The 25,121-nt window shown below is 47.1% G+C and overlaps 3 protein-coding genes and 1 long non-coding RNA gene across 6 annotated transcripts; 2 read left to right on the top strand and 2 right to left on the bottom strand.

Annotated features, from left to right (window-relative positions):
• The first annotated feature begins 3,578 nt into the window (after positions 1-3,578).
• epha2a (eph receptor A2 a) lies at positions 3,579-16,858 on the top strand. The gene is made up of 17 exons (XM_060070318.1): positions 3,579-3,723; positions 4,619-4,686; positions 6,208-6,847; positions 10,884-11,039; positions 11,176-11,514; positions 11,812-11,939; positions 12,044-12,215; positions 12,352-12,454; positions 12,704-12,759; positions 12,901-13,026; positions 13,135-13,320; positions 13,422-13,483; positions 13,655-13,864; positions 14,103-14,252; positions 14,734-14,927; positions 15,143-15,298; positions 15,998-16,858. The coding sequence occupies exons 1-17, from the start codon at positions 3,648-3,650 to the stop codon at positions 16,104-16,106; spliced, it is 2,931 nt and encodes a 976-aa protein (XP_059926301.1). The 5' UTR covers positions 3,579-3,647; the 3' UTR covers positions 16,107-16,858.
• Positions 3,722-19,266, bottom strand: LOC132471206 (uncharacterized). Its single transcript, XR_009528790.1, has 3 exons — positions 19,125-19,266; positions 18,215-18,332; positions 3,722-4,914 (listed from the first exon to the last, which is right to left on the bottom strand). It is a non-coding gene; the product is annotated as an uncharacterized LOC132471206 (long non-coding RNA).
• cplane2 (ciliogenesis and planar polarity effector 2) lies at positions 18,617-20,343 on the top strand. Its single transcript, XM_060070326.1, has 5 exons — positions 18,617-18,922; positions 19,194-19,346; positions 19,476-19,600; positions 19,686-19,822; positions 19,978-20,343. The coding sequence occupies exons 1-5, from the start codon at positions 18,811-18,813 to the stop codon at positions 20,201-20,203; spliced, it is 753 nt and encodes a 250-aa protein (XP_059926309.1). The 5' UTR covers positions 18,617-18,810; the 3' UTR covers positions 20,204-20,343.
• si:ch73-15b2.5 (rho guanine nucleotide exchange factor 19) lies at positions 20,324-24,581 on the bottom strand. 3 transcript variants are annotated; one of them, XM_060070320.1, is made up of 12 exons: positions 24,234-24,581; positions 23,730-23,897; positions 23,603-23,649; positions 23,140-23,495; positions 22,900-23,060; positions 22,385-22,537; positions 22,159-22,288; positions 22,000-22,074; positions 21,604-21,696; positions 21,351-21,496; positions 20,846-21,010; positions 20,324-20,666 (listed from the first exon to the last, which is right to left on the bottom strand). In XM_060070320.1, exons 1-12 carry the CDS (start codon positions 24,332-24,334, stop codon positions 20,621-20,623), a joined length of 1,641 nt encoding a protein of 546 aa, XP_059926303.1. In that variant the 5' UTR covers positions 24,335-24,581; the 3' UTR covers positions 20,324-20,620. The 3 variants fall into 3 exon arrangements, with proteins under 3 accessions (XP_059926303.1, XP_059926302.1, XP_059926304.1); XM_060070319.1 differs by having other exon boundaries at positions 21,631-21,696; positions 24,234-24,576; XM_060070321.1 differs by lacking the exon at positions 24,234-24,581 and adding an exon at positions 23,980-24,219.
• Between the last annotated feature and the right edge of the window lie 540 nt (positions 24,582-25,121).

Here is a 25,121-nt window from a genome sequence, read left to right as displayed (position 1 = left end):
GGGGGGGGGGGGCTGAGTGTCAATCTTCCTGCCTCTGAGAGAGCGATTGACAGAGAGAAAAGGAGTGAAATAGAAACACAGTGAGAGAGATAGCAAGAACCTTTGGGTGTGTGCGTGTGTGTTTGAGTCTGAGCGTGTGCACACTTGTGTGTGTTTTTGTGTCTGTGTATGCTCGCATGTGTGTGTATGTCTGTGTGTGTGTGTGCATGCACGCACGTGTTTGTGTGTGTGTCCGACCGCACACGTGTGTGAGTCAGTACGTGTGCACAAGCACATATACACACACAGATACTTAAAGAGGAGAATGGGTCCACACAGAGCCAACTGGCCCAGCTGTCATGACCAGAGGAATCCTAGACTTGAGAGACCGCAGGACGTGGGGGGGGGGGGGGGGGGGGGGGGGGGCACTGTGTGTGTGATATCACCCCTACCTACACCCCTCTCCCCCTCAGCCTCCCTCATCACCCCCCCCCCCCCCTCAGCCCCTAGCTTCCTTCCTTCCCTTTGTTACGCCTGCAGGGCAGACTTCGTCAAGCTGAGCACACAAAGAAATGCATATGAATGTGTGCTGCCATCTTTATTAGGCCTCTTTGCTAACACACATCGCATTTACCACAGTCATTTACCACAATGGCCATTCCCTTTCAACAGGGCCTGCTCTTGCCAGACGAGCATTACAGTGATCGGGGTCCTGGGGGTGGATCCAATACGCAATGTACTATCGGCCAATGGAACCAATCCAAGACCTAAATAAAAGGACCTAGATAAGTGGTTACTGTTTTGAACATGAACGTATATCAAAAAAACAAACATTTGTGGGGTTTGTTTATAACATTTAAAAGATGCCTTCAAATTAAAGTAGGGGACATGGTCAGATTTTGTTAATTGAGCCGTTGGAGACTGGCTTCACAGTAATTGGCCAACACTAGAGGCTTCTTTCATCAGACAAACTTAAACTGGCACTCTCCAATTAGGTCTTCCCACCAAATACACAACAGAAAAGTGATGTCACCAGCCAGCCCGACCAGTGGTGAAAAAGCACAAAGCCACCGGGAGACCTAACCCACGTCTGAGTAATGTTCAGTATTTACAACATTCTCACATCTCCTGGCCTCGTGAGACGAAAACATGCGAGGACATGTCCTTGCTTTTGTCCCCGCAATGATATGGCATGCACAACAAATGCGGTGAAAGAAATGCACACCCGCCCCGAATTCCAATCGGGAGAGATAATGTTCACAGGTGAGCTGCGGTTGAGGCTTCTGTGTGAAGCAAATAAAACGATAGAGGGAAAACAACGCTTAAATAAACCGTGTGGGTTCATCCCACTGCTCCCAGTCTGGATAAACACTCAGCCATTATTCTTGGCAAGCGTCTTTTACGAGGTATATCACATATTCAAACTACTAATGGGAACTTTAGGGAGGTATAAAAAAAAATATGCATGAAGCAATGCCGCTAGCCGACCTGAACAACACGTGAGGTGAGGTGATACCAACGGTACAACCTCACACAGACACGGCGACTGAGAATGCAGTTGAATATGTAAAGGTTCCTTGGCTCTTCACGAGGCATCTTAGGGCCTAGAGCGTGAGAACGGCGGAGAACAGCAGGGAAAATTTTTAAGTCGGGGTTAGAGCCGAAGCAGCCCAGGCCTCACAATGGCGCACCACCTTTCTGTTTGCGGATACCACGAGAGGTGCATGTAAAGCGGGGGTGTTAGGTGGGAGGGGGTCACTGTGGTTTGAATGACAGAGCGCTGCTGACGCCACTGTTCGTTGACCCTCAAAATTTAAGCCCCCACCCGGACCCCCGCCCCCCCCCCCCCCCCCCCACGGTGAAGCACTTTTGTGTTGTCAGTCCCCATAGAAGCTGAGGAGTAGCACTCACATCTCTAAGCTGTGTGGCCCGCCGTTCGCGCTCTGGCAGGGCGCATGCTAGCGCCGTGGCGGGATGAAAAGAGGTCTGTATTGTAATGAAAGCATTTGCATACTTGTGTGTGAGAGTGGGTGTTGACCCCTGACACCTCTGGGAAATGGCTGACAACAGAAACCCCTTCTCCAACCTTAAAAAACTCTCTTAAGCATTAACACACTTGAGGGATAACACCTTACCGCGGAACTCAAATGTATGAAAACCCAAAACCGGCAGAAAAGTGGAAAGACTTGCGGAGGACCTGTGAGTTTCTTCTCAATGGCTGTTCACACTCAAGAGTGTGTTGGGTGATTTGAAAGTGAGGGATTTCTGAGGACTTGTTGAAGTGTCGTTGGCTACTTGTTTTCTGCTTTCATCCCAGATCTTACATTTGTGGTGAAATCAAGAAACCTGATGACATTCAATTTGTTACAAACAGTTAGTCATTTGTCAGACTGAAGTAAGTTGGAAAATGAATGGACATGTTATATATAACAACAAATATTGTGTACCAGCATTGAAGACAATATTCTATCCTAAAAAACAAGCATTTAAGGTTAAGAGGATACTTAGTTGGGTTTAGATAGGTGGGTAGAAACTCTTCCAAGTCCACATTCTGAAAGACTATCGTATTTGTAATCTTTGTAAGGCAACCTTTGTAAAGGCACCATTTATTGGCTAAATAAATGATACTTGTAAACCAGCACAATGATTGTCACGCAAAGGTCAAAATGTCCCAATCCACACCACACTTAACTTGTTAATCTTTCTCTTTTTTTAACCAACATCTTTTACTCTGTCTGTTGTATGATTAATGTCTGTGTATGGTAATGTAAGGGCTGGACAATGTGTGTCTCTTCACTTGAGTCGGCAGGGTCTTCGCCAGGGTGGCCGTCTGTGTCCGGCCCCGTGCTCAAGGGTTCGTCTCTCTAAATACACGCTGGCGTGCAGGAAAAGCGTTGACTCTGACATTCCTCCAGATAAGAGTTGCTAGGAGATGCCATTGTCAAGTTTCCCTTTGTGTCCACATATCCATACCAAAACTGTGAGGTTCTGAAGCAAGGCAGTCTCATTAGTAGTTATATATTCATACTAAACCAGCCTCCCACTTGACCCCTCCCTAACCAGCCGTGGGAAACACAGGACCTGGAGATTGGGATATATTCTTTGGTCAAAATAAATGGGGAGTTATTTACAAATCTATCTAGTTTAGTTGGAGTGCTAATTTGGGAAAATAAAATAGTATCTAAAAAAAAAGTGAACTGGTAGCCTACTAGGCCTACTGCTACCGCAGCACACTTAATTTTCAGTTTGATTATTTGCTAAATAAGTGTTTAAGCTCATTCAATTTAATAAATTACACTACGGGATTCGATAAAACGTGAAACGGTAGCTTATTATAATACCTTCATACACTTTTTTTGGAAACCGAACCGTAGCAAACGACTTATGAGGAAGCTTTGAAGTTGTCTTATCTATTTCAAAGCGCATCCGTTTTGTATGAACAGGTATGGCCGTCCAATGTGGCCACACCCCGCAGTACACCGAATATGGGAAGCGATCGCATTCCTGGGGCCCCGGGGCGGGACCTCGTGACGCCACCTGTTTCTCAATGGGCTGTCGCTCGTGTTCGCTTCTCTCAGTTAACATCGTCTGTGCTAGAGAGAGAGCCGTGAGCCGGGTCGGCGGAGTAAGATTTGGAGAGCCTATATGACCTGTTAAAGCTTTGAAAAATGGATTTCCGGTGTTTTGGTTTATTTTTGTTTTTATTTATTCAACAAGTGTCTCTCAGCCGTCAGTCAAAAGAACGTAAGTAGAGCTACTTTCACATATTAATGGGTTTTAAAGTCATACCGGGTCTCCCGTGTCCCGCATGTCTCTGGACAGGGTTTTAACTTTACCGTAGTCTTCATCGTTTAATTTTGTTCCCAATCATTTTTCTCTGATTTAATGAAGTGTCAAATGTCCGATCAACTTTGAGTTATTTTTTCTTTCGGGATAGACGTAAGAAAATCACAGCCGATCATAAGCCACCATAGTGACTGCACCTTAACAGTAAAATGACTCAGTCCTTCTCCTCAGCGATTATATGGACTTCAATAAAAAAGGAATTCCGAAGTAGAAACTTTTCCAGAAACTTTTCTGCCCTCACAGAGGCCAGACGACATTGTTTAAGAATACTGTGAGTTACTCGTGGTGTAGGGGGCAAAAACGTATGGGGCAAAAACGTGGTCAACCTTGGACTTTAAGGTTTATTGCAAATTACAACGCTGAGGAATTTGATTGTCATGCAATTGTAAAACCCCTAGCGTGTGTACCATTATTGGTCCTGTAGCCAGAACTTGGAGGACACGGTTAATGAAGTGATGAATGAAAACCGACATGCTTGATTAAACTGTCATGGAAAGGCTTGTGCCCCATCAAGATGTTGGCACGGCACAGTCCTAGGTGGGATGGCTTTTTTCACACATTCATTCATTTGCTGTCCTAACAAGATGCAAGATGTGATTGGCAATCCACATCAGTTCAATAGTTGATATTAAAACACACAATTATGAAAATGAAACAAGGGTCGGTAGCTGTTGGCATCTATAAATTAATTATATTTCATTGTGATTATACAATCATAATTAAGCGATACAATCAAATAATGAATACATCATGTCGATCTCGTTACAAAATTATTTTTTGTGTTCCCTTGTAGAAGTCTTACTGGATATGAATGCAGCAGGAGGAGAGCTTGGGTGGTTGACCTCGCCATATGAGGATGGGGTGAGTATTTATACCTCAGCAGACATTTCCAACACTTCAAACGACAACGGGCCTGGTCGTCTGAAGATGTCTTTCACTTTCTCGCAGACACGAGGCACTAAACTAGAGTAGTGCTTGAAATAGTTGAAGGCAGGGAGGTCTTGTTCATCCTCTGTTCCTCAGAATAGCGTTCCCGGGGAACATGTGGATCAGGGTTTTGGCTTTCATCAGTTCCCCTTTCTGTTGGAGCTAGTGTATCATAAAAATAAAATAAAATGGCATTCACCATGCAAATTCCATAACAGGCTGTTATCATTTCAAAACCAGAACCATAAAACCCCACGATGTCCCTTCTTTTCCTTTCGGTTCCCTGTCAGAACAAAGATAGAAAAGTGTCAGGATCCACGCAGTTGTGGTAGAACATGAGACAGAGGCGGATAGCTAGGAGACCAAAGACTGGTGGTGTGGCCGAAACATTTCTCTATGTATAGTTCAGTGGCTTTCTGTCTAAAATAAGTAACAGGACGTGGCTGCTTCCAGCCTCTCGACTACATTTCTTGTGTGAACGGTAGGTTTACAGATTCAAGGATTTTCAGTGTAGGGGAAAAGGACTTCCCTTAGCATTTCCCATTGTCTGTTTCACAAGTAAGCTTGGTTTTTCATTCACCCTGCCCACGCATGGAATGCTTTTAGAAATTTGAACCACTGATTACTAAGGGATTTTCTGCTGGACCAAATAGTCTAAACATAAAGAAAGGTCTCATTCTCCCTAATGTTATACATTTAGGGTGAGTGGGCTTTTAAGTATTACTCTTGAATTTTTGCTAATACAGCAATTATTCTCCTCTTGCAATACGGTAGCCTAAGAAAAACATTCTTTAATTGTAAGGTGGTTAAACAAACACTTCTGTAATCCTCATCAATCACTCTGTCCCCTGTAATTTTCATATTTTTTAAAGAGGTTGATTTCCTCCTTTTAGATGAGGGACTTATCATCTTACGTCAAGGCATCCTTTGTTTCACTAGTCAAAACAGACTGGGCCAGATGCCACCCGTGGCCTGTCTCGCCTCTAAGGGTTATTGTCTGTTGGTGTAGTTATTGGCTCGTTTAGCCACTCTCATCCCTATTGCTTCCTTCTGTGCTTAAAACTTTAATTGCTTCCAATTTACCATCACGCCCCACACAGGGTTTACCATAAATGTTAGGTGGTATTCCACGGTAGCGTTCGCTGGTGGTATGAGTCTTGCGTACATACACGCTCCGCATGTGTTGCCGGGAAACCACACACGTTGCGACTAAAACCCATGTCCAGACGTAGGTTTTCCACAAACGCGTGGAAAGACATAGTTGCAGCCTTAATTGCACTGTTTATGGGATTCTCGCTCAGCATGAAGAACGAGTGGGTATGTCAATAAAAGCTGGTTCACCGTAGGAACAAAGTCCTTCGCCCCATGCCTGTTATGTCTAAGGACATTTGAGCGTCCAGATTCCCGTCCATACTGTAACCCTAAAATCTGCCCCTGTTGGTTTGTGGTTCGCAGTGGGAGATCGTGCAGACAGTAGTCAACGGCTCGCTGCTGTACACCTACAGCGTGTGCAACGTCGACGCCAACGACCAGGACAACTGGGTGCGCACCACCTTCATCCAGCGCCGCCCGGAGGCCACGCGCGTCTCCGTGGAGCTCCAGTTCGTGGTGCGCGACTGCAACTCCTTCGACGGCGCCTCGCTGGCCTGCAAGGAGACCCTCAACCTGTTCGTCTCCGAGGCCGACGCCGACGTGGGCACCAACTTCCGCAAGGGCACGTTCCGCAAGGTGGCCACCATCGCGCCCGACGAGATCACGCGGGGCCGCGGCGCGCTCAAGGTCAACACGGAGACCCGGACGGTGGGCCCGCTGTCGCAGAAGGGCTTCTACCTGGCCTTCCAGGACATGGGCGCCTGCGTGGCCCTGATCTCGGTGCGGGTGTTCTACAAGACGTGCCCGACGACCGTACAGAGCCTGGCCGCCTTCCCCGAGACGGTGACGGACGCGCTGCGGCTGGTGGAGGGGTCGTGTGTGGCGCACGCCGTCAGTCCCTCGGCCCCCAGCATCTACTGCACGGCAGACGGGGAGTGGCTGGTGCCCCAGGGCCAGTGCCAGTGCGAGGCCGGCTACGAGGCCGTCGGGGAAGCATGCGAAGGTGAGTGAGGAAATGCCATTCTCACGCTCAGCTGATGTGGTTTCTTCTGTGTGTGTGTTTGAGTGAGTGAGACGACTGTGTGGGTGTGTGAAAGAGGGATAAAAGGAGTACTAATTAAATAGGTCAGGTAGGGCAGGATAAGGCTTGCGAGTTGACAGGAAGGAAAGGTCTGAACATGCTTCTTTTGTTGCGATGGGGTATGTATGGAATTACGAATAATTCCATTATTATTAAATGTTTTCAAAGTTGTATATGCGGTTCCCTAGGCAAATATTGTGCGGTTGATGAATCAACCTCTAAACTGTTATCGGGTGATACACCCCCCAGCCGTTTCTTAGGATCCAAGAATGCAATCGGCTCCGCTCATAGTTCTATGGAAGAAAGGCTGGAGGTTATTGGGGAAATATTAAAATTCCTCTTCTTTTTTTTATTTTTATAAGGGGAGAGGGGTAAACCGGCATAAGTGGACTGTTGGAATCTGTACCGTAGACGCAGGATCGTAAAGTCAGGTGTACTTTGTTGAAGCTCGTGGTTTATCTATTTCTGTGAGTGACAGTGAAAATAATTGACGGAATGCGCGACCTCTGAAATATGTGCGGGGGCCCCGGTTGGCACCTGTGGGGTTGAGCTCATCGAGCAGGGCGGAAGAAGAGGCAGAGGGGAGGAAGAAGAAGTAGTGAGTACTGCGTTGTGGATGTATGAGGATTTGGCTGCGGTGGTAATTATGCCCTCATTGTCTGCGTGGAAGTCGGCAGCATTCTGGGGTGTGGTGCGCAAGGCTATCTGTAGGAAGCGTGGGAGGAGAGATGGCATAAAGTAGAGGCCAGGAAGGAGGAGTGTGTGTGTGTGTGTGTGTGTGTGTGTGTGTGTGTGTGTGTGTGTGTGTGTGTGTGTGTGTGTGTGTGTGTGTGTGTGTGTGTGTGTGTGTGTGTGTGTGTGTGTGTGTGTGTGTGTGTGTGTGTGTGTGTGTGCGCGCGCCAGGCTGTGGGGGATTTCTGCAAGGCATTCCTTGGGCCTCACGTCAGCTACAGTACTGATTGACTGATGGGAGGAAGAGAGGCCGGTGTGTGTGTGAACTTGCCAAGAAGACTACCTGTGTCTATGCCTCACTCACTACTTATGTTTGTGTCCGTTGCCATGGCTACGACAAACCACAGATTACAGGGATGGTGCGGGCACGCCTATCGCAGGCTGGTCTTAGTCAGTCTGTGGTTTATGACTTTGAGGTCCCTTGACGGGGCTAGTCACCTTGACTGGACCAGTTATCTAAATAGGAAAGCATTCCTTTCCTAACTACTAAGCCCAACCCACAGACACTGTGTCATTTCTAAGCATGATGCATGCTAATGGCTAACCTACTCCTCATGGTGATGTGTCCATCGGGAAAGCTTTAGTGATTATAACAGGATGGCTTCAGGATGAGTGTTCAGGGGGGAGGGGGGGAGGGGGGGGGGGGGGGAAGCAACTATTGTGGAATGTTCCAGAAGAGGCGCCCGAGCCCAGAAACACACACGCACACTTACGCACACACAACCACACACCTGAAACGGAAACTAGAATAGAGCTGTGAAGAGCTTTTCGGAGAAATGGGGAAACATTAATGAGTGGAAAAAGAAAAGTGTGGAAGATAACCTTGAGACTCAGGAAATCTGTTGCAACACCTTAGTGGAATCACAATGGACGTCTCTGTCCTTTTCTTCTCCACTTTCTATAAAAGTAGGACATGAAACCATCCCAACATATTCGCAGTCCTGTCCAGTGGTGAAATCTCTTCAACTGGAGCCTTTGCTCTATTCACTGAGCCAAGTAATGGCCTAATTGGATATGGGTGGAACCCAGCGGACTTAGATTTCACTGAAGCACCCAACTGTTGTGGGAACAAAAGTTTAGTGAGTAGTGGAGCAATGCTGACGGACACAAATAAGCAGGTTGTCCTGTGGTTGGTGTCTGTGTGTGTTTGTCCGGTGGGGTGCACGTGCGTGTGTGTGTGTGTGTGTGTGCGCGTGTGTGTGGTGGGGTGAGTCGACAGTTGGTAGATGAGGGTGGCTAGCTTGGAGGCTGCTTAGTTAGGTGTGGAGTGTAATTTAGTCTAGAGGATTAGTGGACCAACTGGGACAGCTGTTGGGCAATGACATGCCTTGCTTTACTTCTCTTTGCTCTTTCATCCGGTCGTTAACACACGCAATGAGCTTCCTAATCCGTGTTCCCACTCATTAGAACAATGGGCCGACAAAGAGTAAAAAGCAGATTCAATTAACAGATGCACCGGTGCGGAACATGGCACCCATGCACAGGGGGCTCGCATTCAAAGGCAGCGCGGCACAATTAGAAGCGCCATTCATCAACAAACAAAAATACAAAAAGTCCAAATGAAAAGGGGATTCAAGATTATTTAAATGGATAGGGGATGTGTTAAAGCGTTGATAATGTAGCAATGTCCAGTGACATTAAAAAACAAAAAAACGTTTTATTTTATTTTAAGAGATAATCTGCACTCGGTTTTGTTTTCACTTTAGTCATGTCCCGATAAATAGCCCTCATTTATCAAACTCATTCAGTCATTCATAAACTCTGCTGAAGCAACAGCCATGCCCCTAGCCTCGGCCCTTTGCACACATTGCACACATGCCACCATTTGCACGCTCAGGCGATTAATGCAACATATTTATGGCCTCACTCCGGCCAGCCCCAGAAACAAAAGATGAATGGGGCTGGGGTTTCTCTGGTACGTGACAGAGGTCCTGCTGCTCCATCTCAAGATGAAAAAGCCTGGCCCCCTTTTCATATGCGAAAGGCCCCGTACACCCCCCCCCCCCCCCCCCCCCCCCCCCCCCCCCCCCCCCCCCACACACACACACTCCCTCTGCGGCGGCTCCCCAGGGAGAACTTCTGTTGGTTCTTTGGGCACCCGCCCCACCCCCCACCCTCCACCTATTCTTCTCCCCGCCTCCCACTTTAACACAGACTCAAACTTACCCTCCTCTTTCTCTTTGTGTCTGTAGTCATACCCCCGAGATTCTCCCTCCCCTGCGACGCCTGTCTAAAACCCTTCCTTGCATGATGCCCGGGCCACCAGTAGAAACAAACCACATGAAAGAGTTTAGCGCCGTAAGATGATTCCAGAAAGAAGAGACGAGAGAGAAGAGAAGCCTTAGCAATTATTGGTTCTCGTGTGTACTTTGGGTGTTTTTTTTATATTTTTAAGCCAACACAGATATTGTTCTTGCCTCACAGACGAGAGTGTCCATCCTGGTTTTAAAGAACACAGTCCGCGTCATGGCTCCCTGAAGAGGTTCTTCCTGTTTTTCCCCGTCACTACTATCCACCTTACATGCTGCCATAGGCCAGTGGTGACCGGACAAAAGGAAGGAAGAGGGGAAACGGGGCCTTTTGGCTCTCTCGCGCTTCATCTATGCGCCTCTCTGCACATCTATTAACCTTAGATGCACTGTATTGGAAAACGGCGTTTGGATGTCAAAGAAGGTCAAATTAAATGCTCCGACACCTCTGCCATGAGGAAGATGCCATTTCCTTTTTTGCGAAAACACGCACATACGCTGCCAGAGCACTTCATGCAAGGCGAGAGGAAGGGTTCAAGGCCCTTTTGTGTGTGATTTTTGCACCATCCGGCTGACACTGGCGGTGTCACCTGAGACTTTAGGACTCCAGGCGACTCTGACATGCAGAGGCAAGGCATTAGGGAAACCCCATTCATTCCTTCACGGACAAAGACTGTGATTACAGGTTACTTACCACAAACGTTTCCTGCTGGGCTTCGAGAGGATTGATATTAAGGATTTGGTTTCATTGTTCCCTGAACTAAATCAATCATTTGTGTGTGTGTGTGTGTGTGTGTGTGTGTGTGTGTGTGTGTGTGTGTGTGTGTGTGTGTGTGTGTGTGTGTGTGTGTGTGTGTGTGTGTGTGTGTGTGTGTGTGTGTGTGTGTGTGTGTGTGTGTGTGTCAGCGCATACTCATGCTTGTGTCTACGCACAATGCTTGAACTAATACTAATATCCTTTGACTCCCTCGCCACAGAATGCACACCCGGCTCCTTCAAGTCGACCGCCTCCAGTGAGTTCTGCCAAATCTGCCCCAAGAACACCAAGACCTCTACCGCCGGAGCCCTGGTGTGTCCCTGCAGGGATGGCTTCTACCGCTCGCCTGCCGACCCCGCCACATCCGCCTGCTCTGGTAACAATCGCTGCTTACCGACATGGAAACTAAAACAAGCCAAACAAGTCACTTTTTAGCAAGACGTCGTACGCCTTCTGGGATGTTGCACCCGTGTCTCAGCTGACTGTCCCCCTTCTTCTTCTCCGCCTCACAGCACCCCCGGGTGCTCCCCGGGACCTCTCCGCCAACACCCTGCCGTCAGAGGGCCGGCTGCAGCTGTCCTGGAGCCCCCCGCTGGTGACCGGGGGGAGGGCGGACCTCACCTACAGCGTCGTGTGTGAGCGCTGCTCGGACGGCCCCAAAAGCTGCGTCGCCTGTGGCGAGAAGGTCCGCTTCGAACCCGGCCCCACTGCCCTCCGGGACACCTCGGTCGTCGTGGCCGACCTGGACTCCCACCTCAACTACACCTTCAGCGTGGTGGCCCACAGCGGCGTGTCGCGCTTCAGGAGCCAGCGGCCCAGCGCTAGCATCACGACGGCTCTCCGCTATACCGGTTAGTCCGCTCACTCTGTCTCGGTTTCTCTTTTATGTTGCGCTACAAAAGGTGAGATTTGCTAAACTAAGTGACGCTCTTATGTGACAAGTATTGAGTTATTATAATAGCAGATATCCTGAGAGATTACAAAAGTAATCTATGCAGTGTAAAGGTTTGGCGGTTGAACTGGTTTACTCTTAAGCTTGGGGTTGCCTATTGTGTCACACAGACTTCCGTGTCACACGGTTCCATTCAAAGCTGTATTCAGTGGATCTCTTTCCTTGTTTGACTCACTATTTGTGTATTTACCACCAGATCCTCCCAAAGTCACCTCCATCCATCTGGACGAAAACACCCCTACCAGCCTCTCCCTATCCTGGGCCCTTTCTCGCAAAACCCCCGCACACATCACCCACAGCTACGAGCTCATGTACCGCCGAAAGGTAAGCCAGCATCCCTTCTTTCCTCTCCCTATTGCAGTTTATAATTTTTTTCTCACAAAGCCGTGCTTGTAGCCTATAGTAACGAATCAATGTGCCCTTTGCAGGATGAAGACCGGGACGTGACCATGTACACGGTGCTGGTTCTGGACAAAAGCTCCGCCACGATCAGCGACCTCTCCCCGGCCACCACATACGTGTTCCGGGTCCAGGCCCTGAGTCCAGAGGGCACCCCCGGCAGCTACAGCACCGAGTACGAGTTCCAGACCCTGACCCACGGTACGCCGCCACACCCTCCCCGCTTCCTGTCCCTTCCCCCAGGGGGAATGAATCGTTTTCTTGGTCCCCACTTGTTTGTTTTTCACTTCCCCTGTGTGCCGTCACTAATGTTCCTTTGGTGCTGTCGTCCCTGCAGCGGTTCCCCAGATCCAGAACAACTCCACGGTGGTGATGGCCGCCGTGGTGGTCGGCGCCGTGGTGCTGCTCATCGTGGTGGCGGTCCTGCTGCTTCACAAACGGTGGGTAACCCGAGACGTCTCCTAGCCGTCTCCTCAGCCTCATTAAAAAAACACAGGCACACACGCAGTCTCCCGGCTGTGTTCCTGTGCCCCGGGAGCGAGCCTGCGAAGGTCGTTTTACAGTACAACATGCCGGGGCTTCGCGACCGCAGGACTGTAGTTTGTGTTTGCCTGCTAGAGCGGCCTGACACGGGCGTGACCGTCTCACTGGGCTCCGCTCAAATATTGAATCTTGGTCTTTTCTCTCAGGATTCTGAGCTCTACAGGGAGGAGGAGAGGAGCCGAAGACCCCTACTTCAACTCAGGTAAACAAACCGTAGCTCAGGGTACAAAATCACTTCAGCTTCACCGCCGTGCTCCTGTTGACATTACCTACACAAAAGCAACCACATTTGCTAATTAGATGGAGGACAAATAGTCAATACCTGCCCGTTCCCCTTCCTTAGACCAACTGAAGCCTCTGAAGACCTACGTTGACCCACACATGTACGAGGATCCCAACATCGCCATCCTCAAGTTTGCCACAGAGATCCATCCAAGCGTGGTCACCAAACAGAAAGTTATCGGCGCAGGTAAGGATTCCAGCTTCCCGATGGGTCCCTTTTTCCATGGCCGCTTTACCATAAGGGTAAGGTCTCGGGGCGTAGATTCTAATAGTCCCTCCCTTCGTGGTCTTGCAGGAGAGTTCGGGGAGGTGTTTCGCGGGGTGATGAAGTCTCCCGGCCGGGGCGACGTGGCCGTAGCCGTCAAGACCCTGAAGGCCGGCTACACGGAGAAGCAGAGGCAAGACTTCCTGAGCGAGGCCAGCATCATGGGCCAGTTCTCCCACCAGAACATCATCCGCCTGGAAGGGGTGGTCACCAAATGTGAGTCTTTCCCCTCGGACACACACCAGGGGCCGGGTCGTTCCCCGGGTTGAGGTATCCATTTCGTTTTTACTAATGTCTGCCCTTTTTCTTCTCTTCAGTCAAGCACATGATGATTGTGACGGAGTACATGGAGAACGGAGCTCTGGACATCTATCTTAGGGTGCGTACAATCCCTCTCTTAAGAGCTCTCAAAGCGTTACTTAACGAGGCGCTAAACCTTTCATAGGGATTGTGAATTGATGCAGACAGTCATGATTTATTTGATCTGGAAAAAGAGCCAACTTCAGCAAAAAGCACAGACGTTTATATGTTGGGATGTTTGCTTTTCCAGGACCATGACGGGGAGATCCTAGCGTTCCAACTGGTGGGAATGCTACGCGGGATAGCTGCAGGAATGAAGTACCTATCAGACATGAATTATGTCCATCGTGATCTGGCTGCCAGGAATGTTTTAGTGAACGGGAACCTGGAGTGCAAAGTTTCGGACTTCGGCCTCTCCCGTGTTCTGGAGGACGATCCCGAAGGAACCTACACAACCAGCGTATGTCCACCATCTTGAATCTATTGAGTTCAGTAAACACTGCAGCTTTAAAAAAATATATATAAAGATGTACAGAAAAGACCAGGCTGCATATTCTTAGAATCGGGAAATGTACATTTCATGGCGGGATCCCTCCCAGGAGCTAAACCTCAATCAGACCGTTAGCTCTGCCTGCACCTTATGTTTCCATTTTCTCAGTCCATTAAACAAGATTAAGCTGACCTTTCTATTCTTTCAGGGAGGTAAGATTCCCATTCGCTGGACGGCCCCAGAGGCGATCGCCTACAGGAAGTTCACATCGGCCAGTGATGTGTGGAGCTTTGGCATCGTCATGTGGGAGGTGATGGCCTTCGGGGAACGGCCCTACTGGGACATGAGCAACCACGAGGTATGTGTCAACTGTCAAAAGCCCTCTCCTGCCGCTCGGGTGGAAACACAGAATAGTCCTTTGGGGTGGTTCCACACTAGCCTTCTAGTATTCAACAGCGAATGTTTATCCTGGGTGGGTACGGTGTGAAAACGGCCTCCCCTGTCTCAACCCCGGCCGTGGTTCCCATGGCGATCCTCAATAAACTGTGAATGTAAACACACGAACGCATACCAAACCACTGCCGGCACTGCCCACTCCTTGTCGAGGGGATAGGGCGTTTTGCACTTTTGCAGTTATTATAAATAGTTGTAAAGCCGCTTCTTTTTTATGCTTTATTATAGACTGAGATAGACAGGAAAGTATGGGAGATAGATGGGAGGACATGCAGCAAAAGACCACGGGCGGGGATCGAACCCGGTCCGCTGCAGTTAGGACTGGGCCGTGATGGTACGCGCTCCACCCGTTGAGCCACTTCTTAACGTCTTCCCTTTTTCCACAGGTGATGAAGGCGATCAACGAGGCCTTCCGGCTGCCCGCCCCCATGGACTGTCCGTCGGCCGTCTACCAGCTCATGCTGCAGTGCTGGCTGCACGACCGCTCCAAGCGGCCGCGCTTCACAGACATCGTCAACATCCTGGACAAACTCCTCCAGAGCCCCGAGTCCCTGAAACCCATCGCCGACTTCGACCCACGGTATGTCGGCGGTCCGACCTGTTCCTCCGTGTTTCGACACGCACACACACACGCACGCACACACTGACGCAAAACGACACAAAAACGCATACACATGGAGACACATACACAAGCACTAGCTGAAACTAGTTTGACTGTGTTCCCCTTTTGTGTGTGGCGCTTCAAAGTGAAGGCTAATTACGTTGTGTGTGTGTGTGTGTGTTTATGTGTTGCAGCGTGTCCATCCGCCTGCCCAGCACCAGTGGCTGTGACAGCGCCACCTTCAGGTCGGTCCCAGAATGGCTGGAGTCCATCAAAATGAACCAGTACAGCGACAGCTTTGCCTGCGCAGGAATCACAACTATGGAGCAGGTGCTCGCCATGCGGCATGAGTAAGTACCGGTCACGGAGATGACAGCCGCCATGGCACTCTCTCACACACGCACCCACCCACCCACCAACACACACACACACACACACACACACACACACACACACACACACACACACACACACACACACACACACACACACACACACACACACACACACACACACACACACACACACACACACACACACACACACACACACACACACACACACACACACACACACACACACACAATTTAATTGGCTCAGTGCCACTTTTTCTAATTCAGAGGGGAGAAAGCGTTGAGACATTGTACGAACATTTGTTGCACAGTTGATGCATTTTTCTCATTCCCCTCTACTCCACCCTCGGGGGAACAGTCCGTGGCTGTTTCTAATTGTTTTAAGGAAGGTGTATGAGCTGAATACAAACATTGCAAAGAAAGGTCTACGTCAATACATCAGAGAATCAGAGTATAAATGTGTGTCCCAAGCTCCAAACAAGGAGTTGTCACTAAGGATTGCTCCCTCGATGATTAAGGGAGTTTTTTCTTGCCAGGGGTCAGGGGTGTGTCATAAATATTTGGCCTTTCAAGCCCTTTGAGACTGTAATGTTAATGAAGGGCTACACAAACAAAACCTAATTGATTGTTTCTCCTTTGGAGATGGAAACAGGAACAACCTCTCATATTTTCCTATTTGTGTTTCCCATTGTATAGAGACATCAGGAACGTGGGCGTGCGGTTGCCCGGTCACATGAAGAGGATAGCCTACAGCATCCTAGGCCTGAAGGACCAGACCAGCTCACTCAGCGTGTTCGCCGTGTGACCCCATCTCTCCCAGCGAACCCGAATGCACTGACTGGACTATAGCATTTCACTGGGGGGGGGATGACCACATGGGCGGTGGTACTGATGACGCTGCTACGCCTTTACTTTGGCGGAGTGCGGTATGACTGAAGAGGCTTTCTCCAAGAAAATACAGCACAAGATGGAGGAGCCGGAGGATCGTGGAAGTACTTCAAGAGCTCAGACGGCCAGAAGAGGATTGATTAATATGTAAAATATTATAGAGTTATATATATTCTATTAGCGGGTCGTGCGAGTCATGTAAATAATGTCTTGCGTGTGTAAGGGAACATGGGGCTGCTTAGCATTTATGACCAAACTGGAAGTCTTAAAAGCAAGTACAGTGAAGGCCTGGCGCTGTAAACGGGCTTTCCTCCCTAGCACTCACTGTCTCACTTTTGTGCCGCCGGTAGGCCTATGAACTGGCCCTCAAGTCTGTTTTTGTAAAAGAAAATAATTGAAAGACACTTTTAAAGGTGTGATTATTCCTCTCAGGGTCAGAAACGAGATACGCATCTGTTTTTAATGAATTTGTATCGCCAATGTGTCAATTAATTATTATAAGTTGTGTTTAACCTTTTTTTTTTTTTTATACGCTGCATCTATAGTCTTACAACTGACTTTCCATTATTATTTAATTATTTATTTTATATATTTATGGTATTTTTGCAAGTAAAAGAATACATGTTTTCCCATATTCCTTGTTGAATAAAAATCTACATTTCTTTGTGACCACAGTGTGTGCTTGCCTTCCATAGTCTGGGACTATAGCTGCAGCTGTTGCTCGGCTGTGTCGCGGTTCAATGGAATTTCACACTTAGGTTCAACCACGCCTAGTATATCCGAATCACTCAGCTGCTACATCCATGTATTTATTGAACCTGATGGAGATCCCTATTATTGAGATTTATTTTATTTTTTAATAATTACGAACACGTGTTGTGGGCCACTTTGTCAACTGCTCAGCGTCTGAAGCCGAGTTTGAGATATTCAACCATACTGTAGCTTTAAAAGTGACTGTTTACTTCACGCAATATACATTTCACACACTCCTTGAGATGAAATCATTCCACCACCCATCCCTATAGTGGTCCGATATAAAAGACCAACACGTAGCCACGTTTAAACCAGGGAGCAGAGGAAGTTCTAGTGCCCAATAAGGTTTTTTCTTTTATCAAGAACATACATTATACATTTGATACAATAAAGACGCCTTTGGATGCACACGGGGCCACGCAGCAGTACAACTATGGATGTGAGTCGAGATAAATTACCTAAAGATTTAGTGGTACTAAATCAGCTCGATGACGGCGCAAACCAATTCACAGGTCAGTGTAAACATAATTTATTAGATTTTAATGCACATTTAATAATAATAACCTATAGTTTATAGTTTTATATTATGTATACGGCGATTGTGTTCATTGAAGTGGTCGTATAAAGTATCCATAACTTTTTAAGGATTAGCTAAAGGAAAGTTTGGTGTGTGTGGTAGTAACAGAGACGTCAACGACTATTCCAGATCACTCCACACCTACAGGACACGTCCGCACCATCGGGGATATGTTTCACTTTGAGTTGGATGTGAGTGAATTCTCTCCCGAGGATGTTGTCATCACGTCTTCCAATAATCTCATAGAGGTTTCTGCTGAAAAGGTGGGCAGTGCTGTAGCTCTTCTAACAATACTAACCATTGTCTTCTGCTTTAGATACTGGGGGAGGGAAACTAATGAGGCCTTTGAAAAACGTTCATATGAATCGTCTTAAGTAGAATGTGTATCAGAAGATGATATTGTATTCATTGTCATATGATTTAAGATATTTACTGCTATTAGAAAACCACATTAGTCATAGTATGTATTTTTATACACTATATAATCAGTCATATACTTATATTTTAATATTTTTCTTTTACTGGAAACTTTCTCATAGAGAAGGCTTTATTGTATATCTAATGGTATCAAAATGTCCCCTTCTGTGATCAAAACATAAGCCTTTGTTCACAAAAAGGTTCTTATTGTGTATTAAACCTATTCACACCCTTTTTTTTCCTACACAGATGGAAAAAGACGGCACCGTCACAAATACCTTCTCACATACATGTAGGTTGCCTGTGGCCATGGACCCAATGTCTTTGACCGCATCGATGGGAGACGATGGGATCCTGAAGGTTAAAGGCCGCAGGGAAGCCATCTCCATTCGTAATCTGAAATAAACCAATACAAAATAAATCGTCTCAATCTTCACATTTTATTTTGCATTTATTGGGATCTTTCATGTGGTCCCAAAACGTAACCACGAGGTACCACGGAAGTCCCCCTTCTCGGATAAGGTCTGGGATCAAGTCAACTATAACTTACAAGCTTATGTTATTTGTCTCCTAGGATCTGTAGGGCTTTAGCACCCCCTGTCGGCTGAAAATGTATTAAGGTGAGTGATTGAGGAAGTGACGACATAGTTGTTAAGATACGAGTCTTGTTTACGGAAGTTGGTGGTGTACGTTTAAGTTTTCCTTTTGTACCCGACAGCCCAGCGGTTTATGCTTGTGAATCACAAAGACAACATATAAATATATTGGGAGCAAAGACCAAGGCAAAATCGTTTGAATAAAGTTAGGTTGGAACACAGTTACACAGCCCGCAAACTATTCCTAATATACAAGTATAATATACTATATAACGTTCATGGCACAAGACCTGCCCCCTGGGCCGATTATAATAGCAGACTGGCATCTTTGCGCAGAAAGCAAAGACTTCTTCAACAGAATTCTGCAAAAGAAAAAACGAAGGCAGTTTGGTACGTCAATTACTAATCACAGTCCATTGTATGTGATGTGGGTATATTGGTCATTCATAAAAGTATATATTTTCACAGTAAAGTGGAATTATGTTTAAACAAATTGGAATACATTTTGAAAATATAGTCTGCAAATGTAGCATACAGAAACCTATATTTGTATGTAATTTAAAACTAAAATAAAGGAGCCTTGTAGGCTTACCTTGAAATCAACACATCCTACCCGACTGAAATCCAATCAACACGCTTTAAGCCTGGTTGTTTGACACAGGCCTCTTGGAGTCTCCCATGATGGCGCCTCACGTTGCCGTGGAGACAGTGCAGTACAAAGTCTTCCTTTCTGGGAAGAGTGGAGTTGGGAAAACGTGTCTCGCAGCACGCCTTGCAGGGCTCAGCACTCCCAGCATGCACTATGAAACTACAGGTGGGTCAGCTGTGGGCCTGGTGTAGGAGCTTGTTTGTAGTGCAAACACACACACACACACACACACAGTTCAACACTTTCTGGCATCATGTTAATTACAAATGAAAGATCATTATTTTCTTCCTGCAGGTATTGAGACCATAGTGTTATATTGGCCGGTGAAACTGAGGGAAAATGGCCGGGTACTTTTCTTCAGACTGCAGCTTTGGGATTGTGGAGAGAATGCCTTGCGTAGATTCGACCACTTACTCCCCGTGAGTATCAAATACACTCTAGGAATGAAACATGACATTTCAGTAAGTTTTGGAAAATAAATATTATTGATCCCTTTTTTTGCAGTCTTGTAAGGAACAGGTGGATGCGGTCCTCTTCCTCTTCTCCTTTACCGATAGAACCTCCTTTGACGATCTACCCAATCAGATCGCACGATGGTCAGGGCCATCTGACCAACTTGTGAAAATGGTGGTCGGCACCAAGTATCCTTTTGTGCACGCGTACACTTTTAACCAGCAACACCAAAGTTAACCACAAAAGTTAAACAAATCTTTTGCGCTTAAGTGCAACTCAAGTTCAAAGTCTTCTAGAGATTTTTTGAAAGTCATTGAAAGCAATCCTCCTTGACCCCCTCGAGATTTGACCTGTTCATGCACAGCGACGTGACGCAGAGAGAAGTGCGGCAGTTCCAGGAGACGCAGGGTCTCCCGGTCCTTCGCACAGGGGGAGAGGTCAGCGACGGGCTCGGAGACGTCGCCCCGTTCCTCAACTGCCTGGCTGAACGGCTATGGCACCAGGACTGCATGGCGGCCACACTGCCCAGTGGCCCTAATACCCACTACCGGGAAGGGGCCCTCATTTAGGAACACTTGGGTGGATGTGTGCCGTGAACTACTACCTCCGTTTGGGATGAAACATCTGTACAGTGTTGTGACTGGAATCTCTCGTCGTTGACCGGACAGATTTGATCACCAGTAACCAAGTAAAAAGGATAACAATTTTATTTCCAGAAATCAAACTATTTCATGTACAATCAGTGCGTTCTTATTACGTGTGTTCCAAGTACCATTTAAAGTGCTCTCATTGCAATAAATAAAAAATAATTAGAAAAAGTGTCCAACAAAGTAATCTCTAATGAATTATAGTGCTCATATAGTGATGGTGATGTGGTGTGCAAAGCCTTCTCTATTCCTTACATTTAAAACTCTAAAATATGAATTATGAAATTATGAAATGTATGTTCAAACCATACACTATGAGCGAGTAAATTTACGTTCCAATCAACATTGAGCAGACAGCATCTTCATCCATGCCATTTGGTCAGACCTGTCAAAACATTTAAAACCTTGAATTGCACAGGACACATTTTAAGCCATTGTGGAACCTTAACTTGGGCCCACCACCAGAAAATACTTTTATTGTGAATATACCAGGGATTCTATCAGACAGGCGTAAACAAGCAGGAGTCGTGTTGTTACGAATGCATGAGTGACGTCAGCGCTGACCTTGAGCGTGCGGCGAGGATGAGGGCTGTGGCGTGGCCCGCATGGTTCTGGGACAGATGAAGCAGGAAGGAGTCTGTGGGCAGCGCCAGCATGCCGGCGTTCACCAGCTCCACGCGCACGTTGCCGGGGAATGAGGTGTGGTCTAGCACGCCAAAACGCTGCTCCCTGGGAAACGTGGAGGAGGACGTCACATGACCTGCGGATCACCATGACCCGTCCTTGTTCTTGTTTTCCCAGATCAATGCCGAGCCAAGAGGTGCATGGAAAGTGTAATTGCTATGGCGTCAGCCGCCAGATTTAAAAATATACAACCTTCTGGGTTTGATTCTCGTAAAAAAAAAAAAAAAGCCCATTTCCTGTTCTTTGATGACCTCCATCTGTTTTCACTGCAAGTGACTTTAAATAATGCAATACACCCAAGACTGACAATACTGAGAATGAACCGTCTTAGAATTGAAATCCCGCACATAGTTAATGCCATGTTCTACATGCTAGAGTGTCATACTTTTGAACTGAGATGACCAGCAGATCACTGAAGAGGTGAAGATGGACGTCAGTGAAGGAGATTTTTGAGTCTGGACCGACCCTATTCAGCTGTCTCAAGGGACCGTCATGCAATAAGAAGCGTCCCTTCACGACCAGTGGAAGCAACTGAAGCAAAGAAAACAAAAACAATCATAACACTCCTTATGTTGCATCTGCTTGGACAATGTATGGATAGCATTTAACCATCAGAAAAGAAAATATATATTTGAAACCTTAAAATTGCTGAAATCTAGCAGCACCTCTAGGCGCACAAGTTCCTCAATTTGTTTCATCCTCCGGACCCCTTCATTGCACTCCATAATGACCTGATCCCGGACAGAAATTGTAAAAAATTATTCATGTTTGTTGTTGAACTACGACAGCTGACCTTTGAAAGACCAGCATGACTAAGACAACAGGTGGTAATCATCCCAGCTGGTAAGACTGAGAAATAGCAAGTCTTGATTCAAGTATCCATGTTTTTTGTTGTCGTTTAAAATCCGAAACGTTGGATTTACATTTGAAGAAAAGCATAATATTCTTTCCAATAGCTGAATATAACTGGATGAGGTACTTGCTTCGAGCTTGCAGATCCCAGGGGCAAAGACTGAAAAAAAAGAGTCTCTTACCTTATGAAGGCCCACAAGAGCTTTTATTAGGGTTAGATACGAGTCTGCGTCAGGTTCAGTCAGTGTTAAGACGTGCTGTTATTACACAAAGAAAAAAGCAAGATATTACCATTATCAATACACATTAAACACAGATATTTGATCCGTCTGGTGTTTCACCTCCATCAGGAGCTTCAGCCGAGTGATCCTCTGAAAGGGCAGGACGAGGAACGACTTCAGGCTCCGTCTCTGACACACGGGGTCCCTCTCCAGGGTCTTCAGGGCGGACACAAACCCTTTGTTCTCCTGTCTGGAAGACAGAGAGGGCGGCGCACCCTTTAGCATGGAGAAGGTCAAGGAGATCAGGTCAAAAACAGAAGAAGATGCAAAAGATGACCCGACTCACAGGAGTTTGTTGACGAGGGCCTCCTGGAACATCATGTTGCTGAGATAGGGCACGTAGAGCGCCCGGAACCTCGGACAATGCTGGAGCATCAGACCTCCCAGCTGTGGTATGACCACACACTCTCCTAAAAGGCGTTCCAGGGCCACGAGGAAGCTAACCATGGGAACAGAAGCAGTCCTTACTGGTGGAAAAACCAGAAGGAGAAATGTTCAGCCTTTTAAATGTCTACATATTATACCACCATGTGCGAGTGTGGTTAGCCGCTACAAGCCGTTTTGAAAATTTGCCTCTTCCTACATCACTAGTGGGCGTGTCCACCTAGATGTGTGCTGGATAGATCAGTCTACCAGCCTGCTCAGTGGACTGTAGCAAACGTTGCTCATCAATCCGTCATACATCCAGGTGGACACGCCCGCTTGTGAGGTCAGAAGAGGCAGATTTTCCGAACGACCCATCACACTCACACCTGGTGGTATAATACGTCACCTTTAAGAAGACGGTTGGAGTCTCCCTACCTCTCGCTGGCCGACATCACGTGACGGAGGTTGGAGAAGAGAACGTGGTGCTCCAGTGGAGACACCGTCCGACTCAGCTTCTTTGAAGCCATGAAGTGATTGACAGCCACGCCAAGGCTCCTCAAGTAGGACGCTTCGGAGCCGATGACCTCAAACATAGCCTTCAGAGGGGACCACAAACATGGTTAGACCGACACACAGACAAGACAGACAGGACAGACAGGGCAGACAGACACCCACCTCCTGACGGTGGACCTCTCTGGGGCTCAAAGTGGCGAGGACACCACATTCCTTCACCTCGTCCAGGTCCTGCCAGAATGTGGTCAGGTGGTCCCTGGGAAAGCGTGCCGGAGGAGGGGGCGGGACGGTCACCTGAGGGGGCGGGACGATCACCTGAGGGGGCGGGACGATCACCTGGAACTTGGCTCTGAAACGGATCCCCTGCAGAGCCAAAATGCTCTCTGATGTTATTGGTTCAGGCACCAAGCCCTCCGCAGGTAGGTCTTCACAGCTCTGTGATCTTATTGGTTCAGGCACCAAGCCCTCCCCAGGTAGGTCTTCAACCGCATGATGACAATAGTCTTGATACAGTGGGACTGCAAGGAAGGACCAAACAGAAATAAATAAAAATAATAAAAAAGTAGAGCATTCATGGGGATAAAAGAGGAATGAATGCATACAAAAAAGAACAAAGAGCACTTACAAACGTGGAGGTACTTCGATTTAAAGGGCGCAACTGGATCTGCAGGTCTGTGGTCAAGGAAAAAACGAATTCAGTCCCCATTTAATGTGCCCAGAAACAAATCTTTCAAAACCAAACACATGCTCACCCTCCTGTAGTTTGTGCTTGGACGACAGTTGGGGACAGATCCTCCACACACTCCTTCTCCAGCCCAAAGGCTGACATGAACCTGTCCACACGTGACCCAGCCTTTCCCAAAGACCACGTCCGGGCTGACGCCACCGACCGGAGGGCCACAGCTATATCTACAGCAGTACTGAAAACAGAGAGACGTCACTTTAATTCTACCTTTATTTACATTTAGGGGATTTAGCAGACGCTTTTATTGACCAACTTACAACCATTCACGCACACATTCATACACTGACGGCAGAGTAAACCAGGCAGGGCGACAGCCTGCTCGTCGGAAGCAGTTAGGCTGAGGTGTCTTGCTCAGGGACACGTCCTCGACACTCGGCTAGGAGGAGCGGGGATCATACTAGCAACTTTGCGGTTACCCGTCAACCCGCTCTACCTCCGAAGCTACTGCCGCCTGACACCTTCATACGTGCTGTTTAATACACAAATTATTCATTTGGGACAGTCTTTATACCCTTCACACGGATCTTCAGTCTTCTCGCCCTCATTGAGGAAATGCGCCCATGCCTTCATGGTTTGAGATAGGTGACCTGGTTCCTCCATCGAGTTCATCATTTGGCAGTAAAGTCACCACGGCTAGAATCTGTGCTCTAATACACACCGTACAGGTTACTTCAATGATGGCTGCCCCGCATAAACCTCACAGGTACTATACTGTGACACTACTGCTGCTACGAAGGATATTCTGTCTGCCGACCCACCAGGAAAACCTTCTGGGTCGGGTGCAAAGAGCACACTGCAAATTGCAATCAGACAATAAGATGCAGCTGTACAGAGAGCCACTGCTGGCCTGTCTGTCACCATGGTAACCACATCCTCAAATATCCTCAATATTTTTGTATTTCTTTCTTTGCTACTTTCTGTTGTACCGACAGTTTGTTAGTTGAGTCGAACCACTTTTATTTTTGCTATATACAAATATAGGAAATGATTATAGACGTATATAGAGTACAAAGACTAATTTTATTTTATTTGCAATTTAAAATTCAGTACAAGATAAAGGAAATGCATAAATTTGCCTGAAGTTTGTTTATGACCCAGATAATGTATAATAAAGAAAATAATGTATATAGGATTTAATGACAAAACAGTTGATGGATATGAAGGTACTTGTTTTTTTTTTTGCTTTTTTAACCAGATCCGTCTACACTGAAATTAATATTTTCAGTATAGACAGACAAAACATCAATGTAACATTTCCATCAATAACCATCTAGTCTGCAGACTAGAACTGCTGAGCCTTTCAAAGCATAGCATGACAGAGCCGGACACACAAAAGCCATCTTTAACACACACACACCCATACACATACTGAATTTGTAAGAAAGATTTTTTTTTTCAA

This window comes from Gadus macrocephalus, chromosome 13, assembly GCF_031168955.1.
Source record: "Gadus macrocephalus chromosome 13, ASM3116895v1".
Classification (NCBI taxonomy): domain Eukaryota; kingdom Metazoa; phylum Chordata; class Actinopteri; order Gadiformes; family Gadidae; genus Gadus; species Gadus macrocephalus.
This window is presented reverse-complemented; position numbering and strand designations above follow the sequence as displayed.

Coding starts and splice junctions, on each gene's coding strand:
- epha2a (XM_060070318.1), top strand. CDS start 3,648: ATGGATTTCCGGTGTTTTGGTTTATTTTTGTTTTTATTTATTCAACAA. Junction 13,321..13,421: donor GGAAGGGGTGGTCACCAAAT/GTGAGTCTTTCC, acceptor TCTTCTCTTCAG/TCAAGCACATGATGATTGTG. Junction 14,928..15,142: donor ATCGCCGACTTCGACCCACG/GTATGTCGGCGG, acceptor TATGTGTTGCAG/CGTGTCCATCCGCCTGCCCA.
- si:ch73-15b2.5 (XM_060070320.1), bottom strand. CDS start 24,334: ATGATGAACTCGATGGAGGAACCAGGTCACCTATCTCAAACCATGAAG. Junction 22,289..22,384: donor GCCCTCGTCAACAAACTCCT/GTGAGTCGGGTC, acceptor TCTGTCTTCCAG/ACAGGAGAACAAAGGGTTTG. Junction 21,697..21,999: donor CTCTTGTGGGCCTTCATAAG/GTAAGAGACTCT, acceptor GTCCGGGATCAG/GTCATTATGGAGTGCAATGA.
- cplane2 (XM_060070326.1), top strand. CDS start 18,811: ATGGCACAAGACCTGCCCCCTGGGCCGATTATAATAGCAGACTGGCAT. Junction 18,923..19,193: donor GAAAAAACGAAGGCAGTTTG/GTACGTCAATTA, acceptor TGTTTGACACAG/GCCTCTTGGAGTCTCCCATG. Junction 19,347..19,475: donor CATGCACTATGAAACTACAG/GTGGGTCAGCTG, acceptor TTCTTCCTGCAG/GTATTGAGACCATAGTGTTA.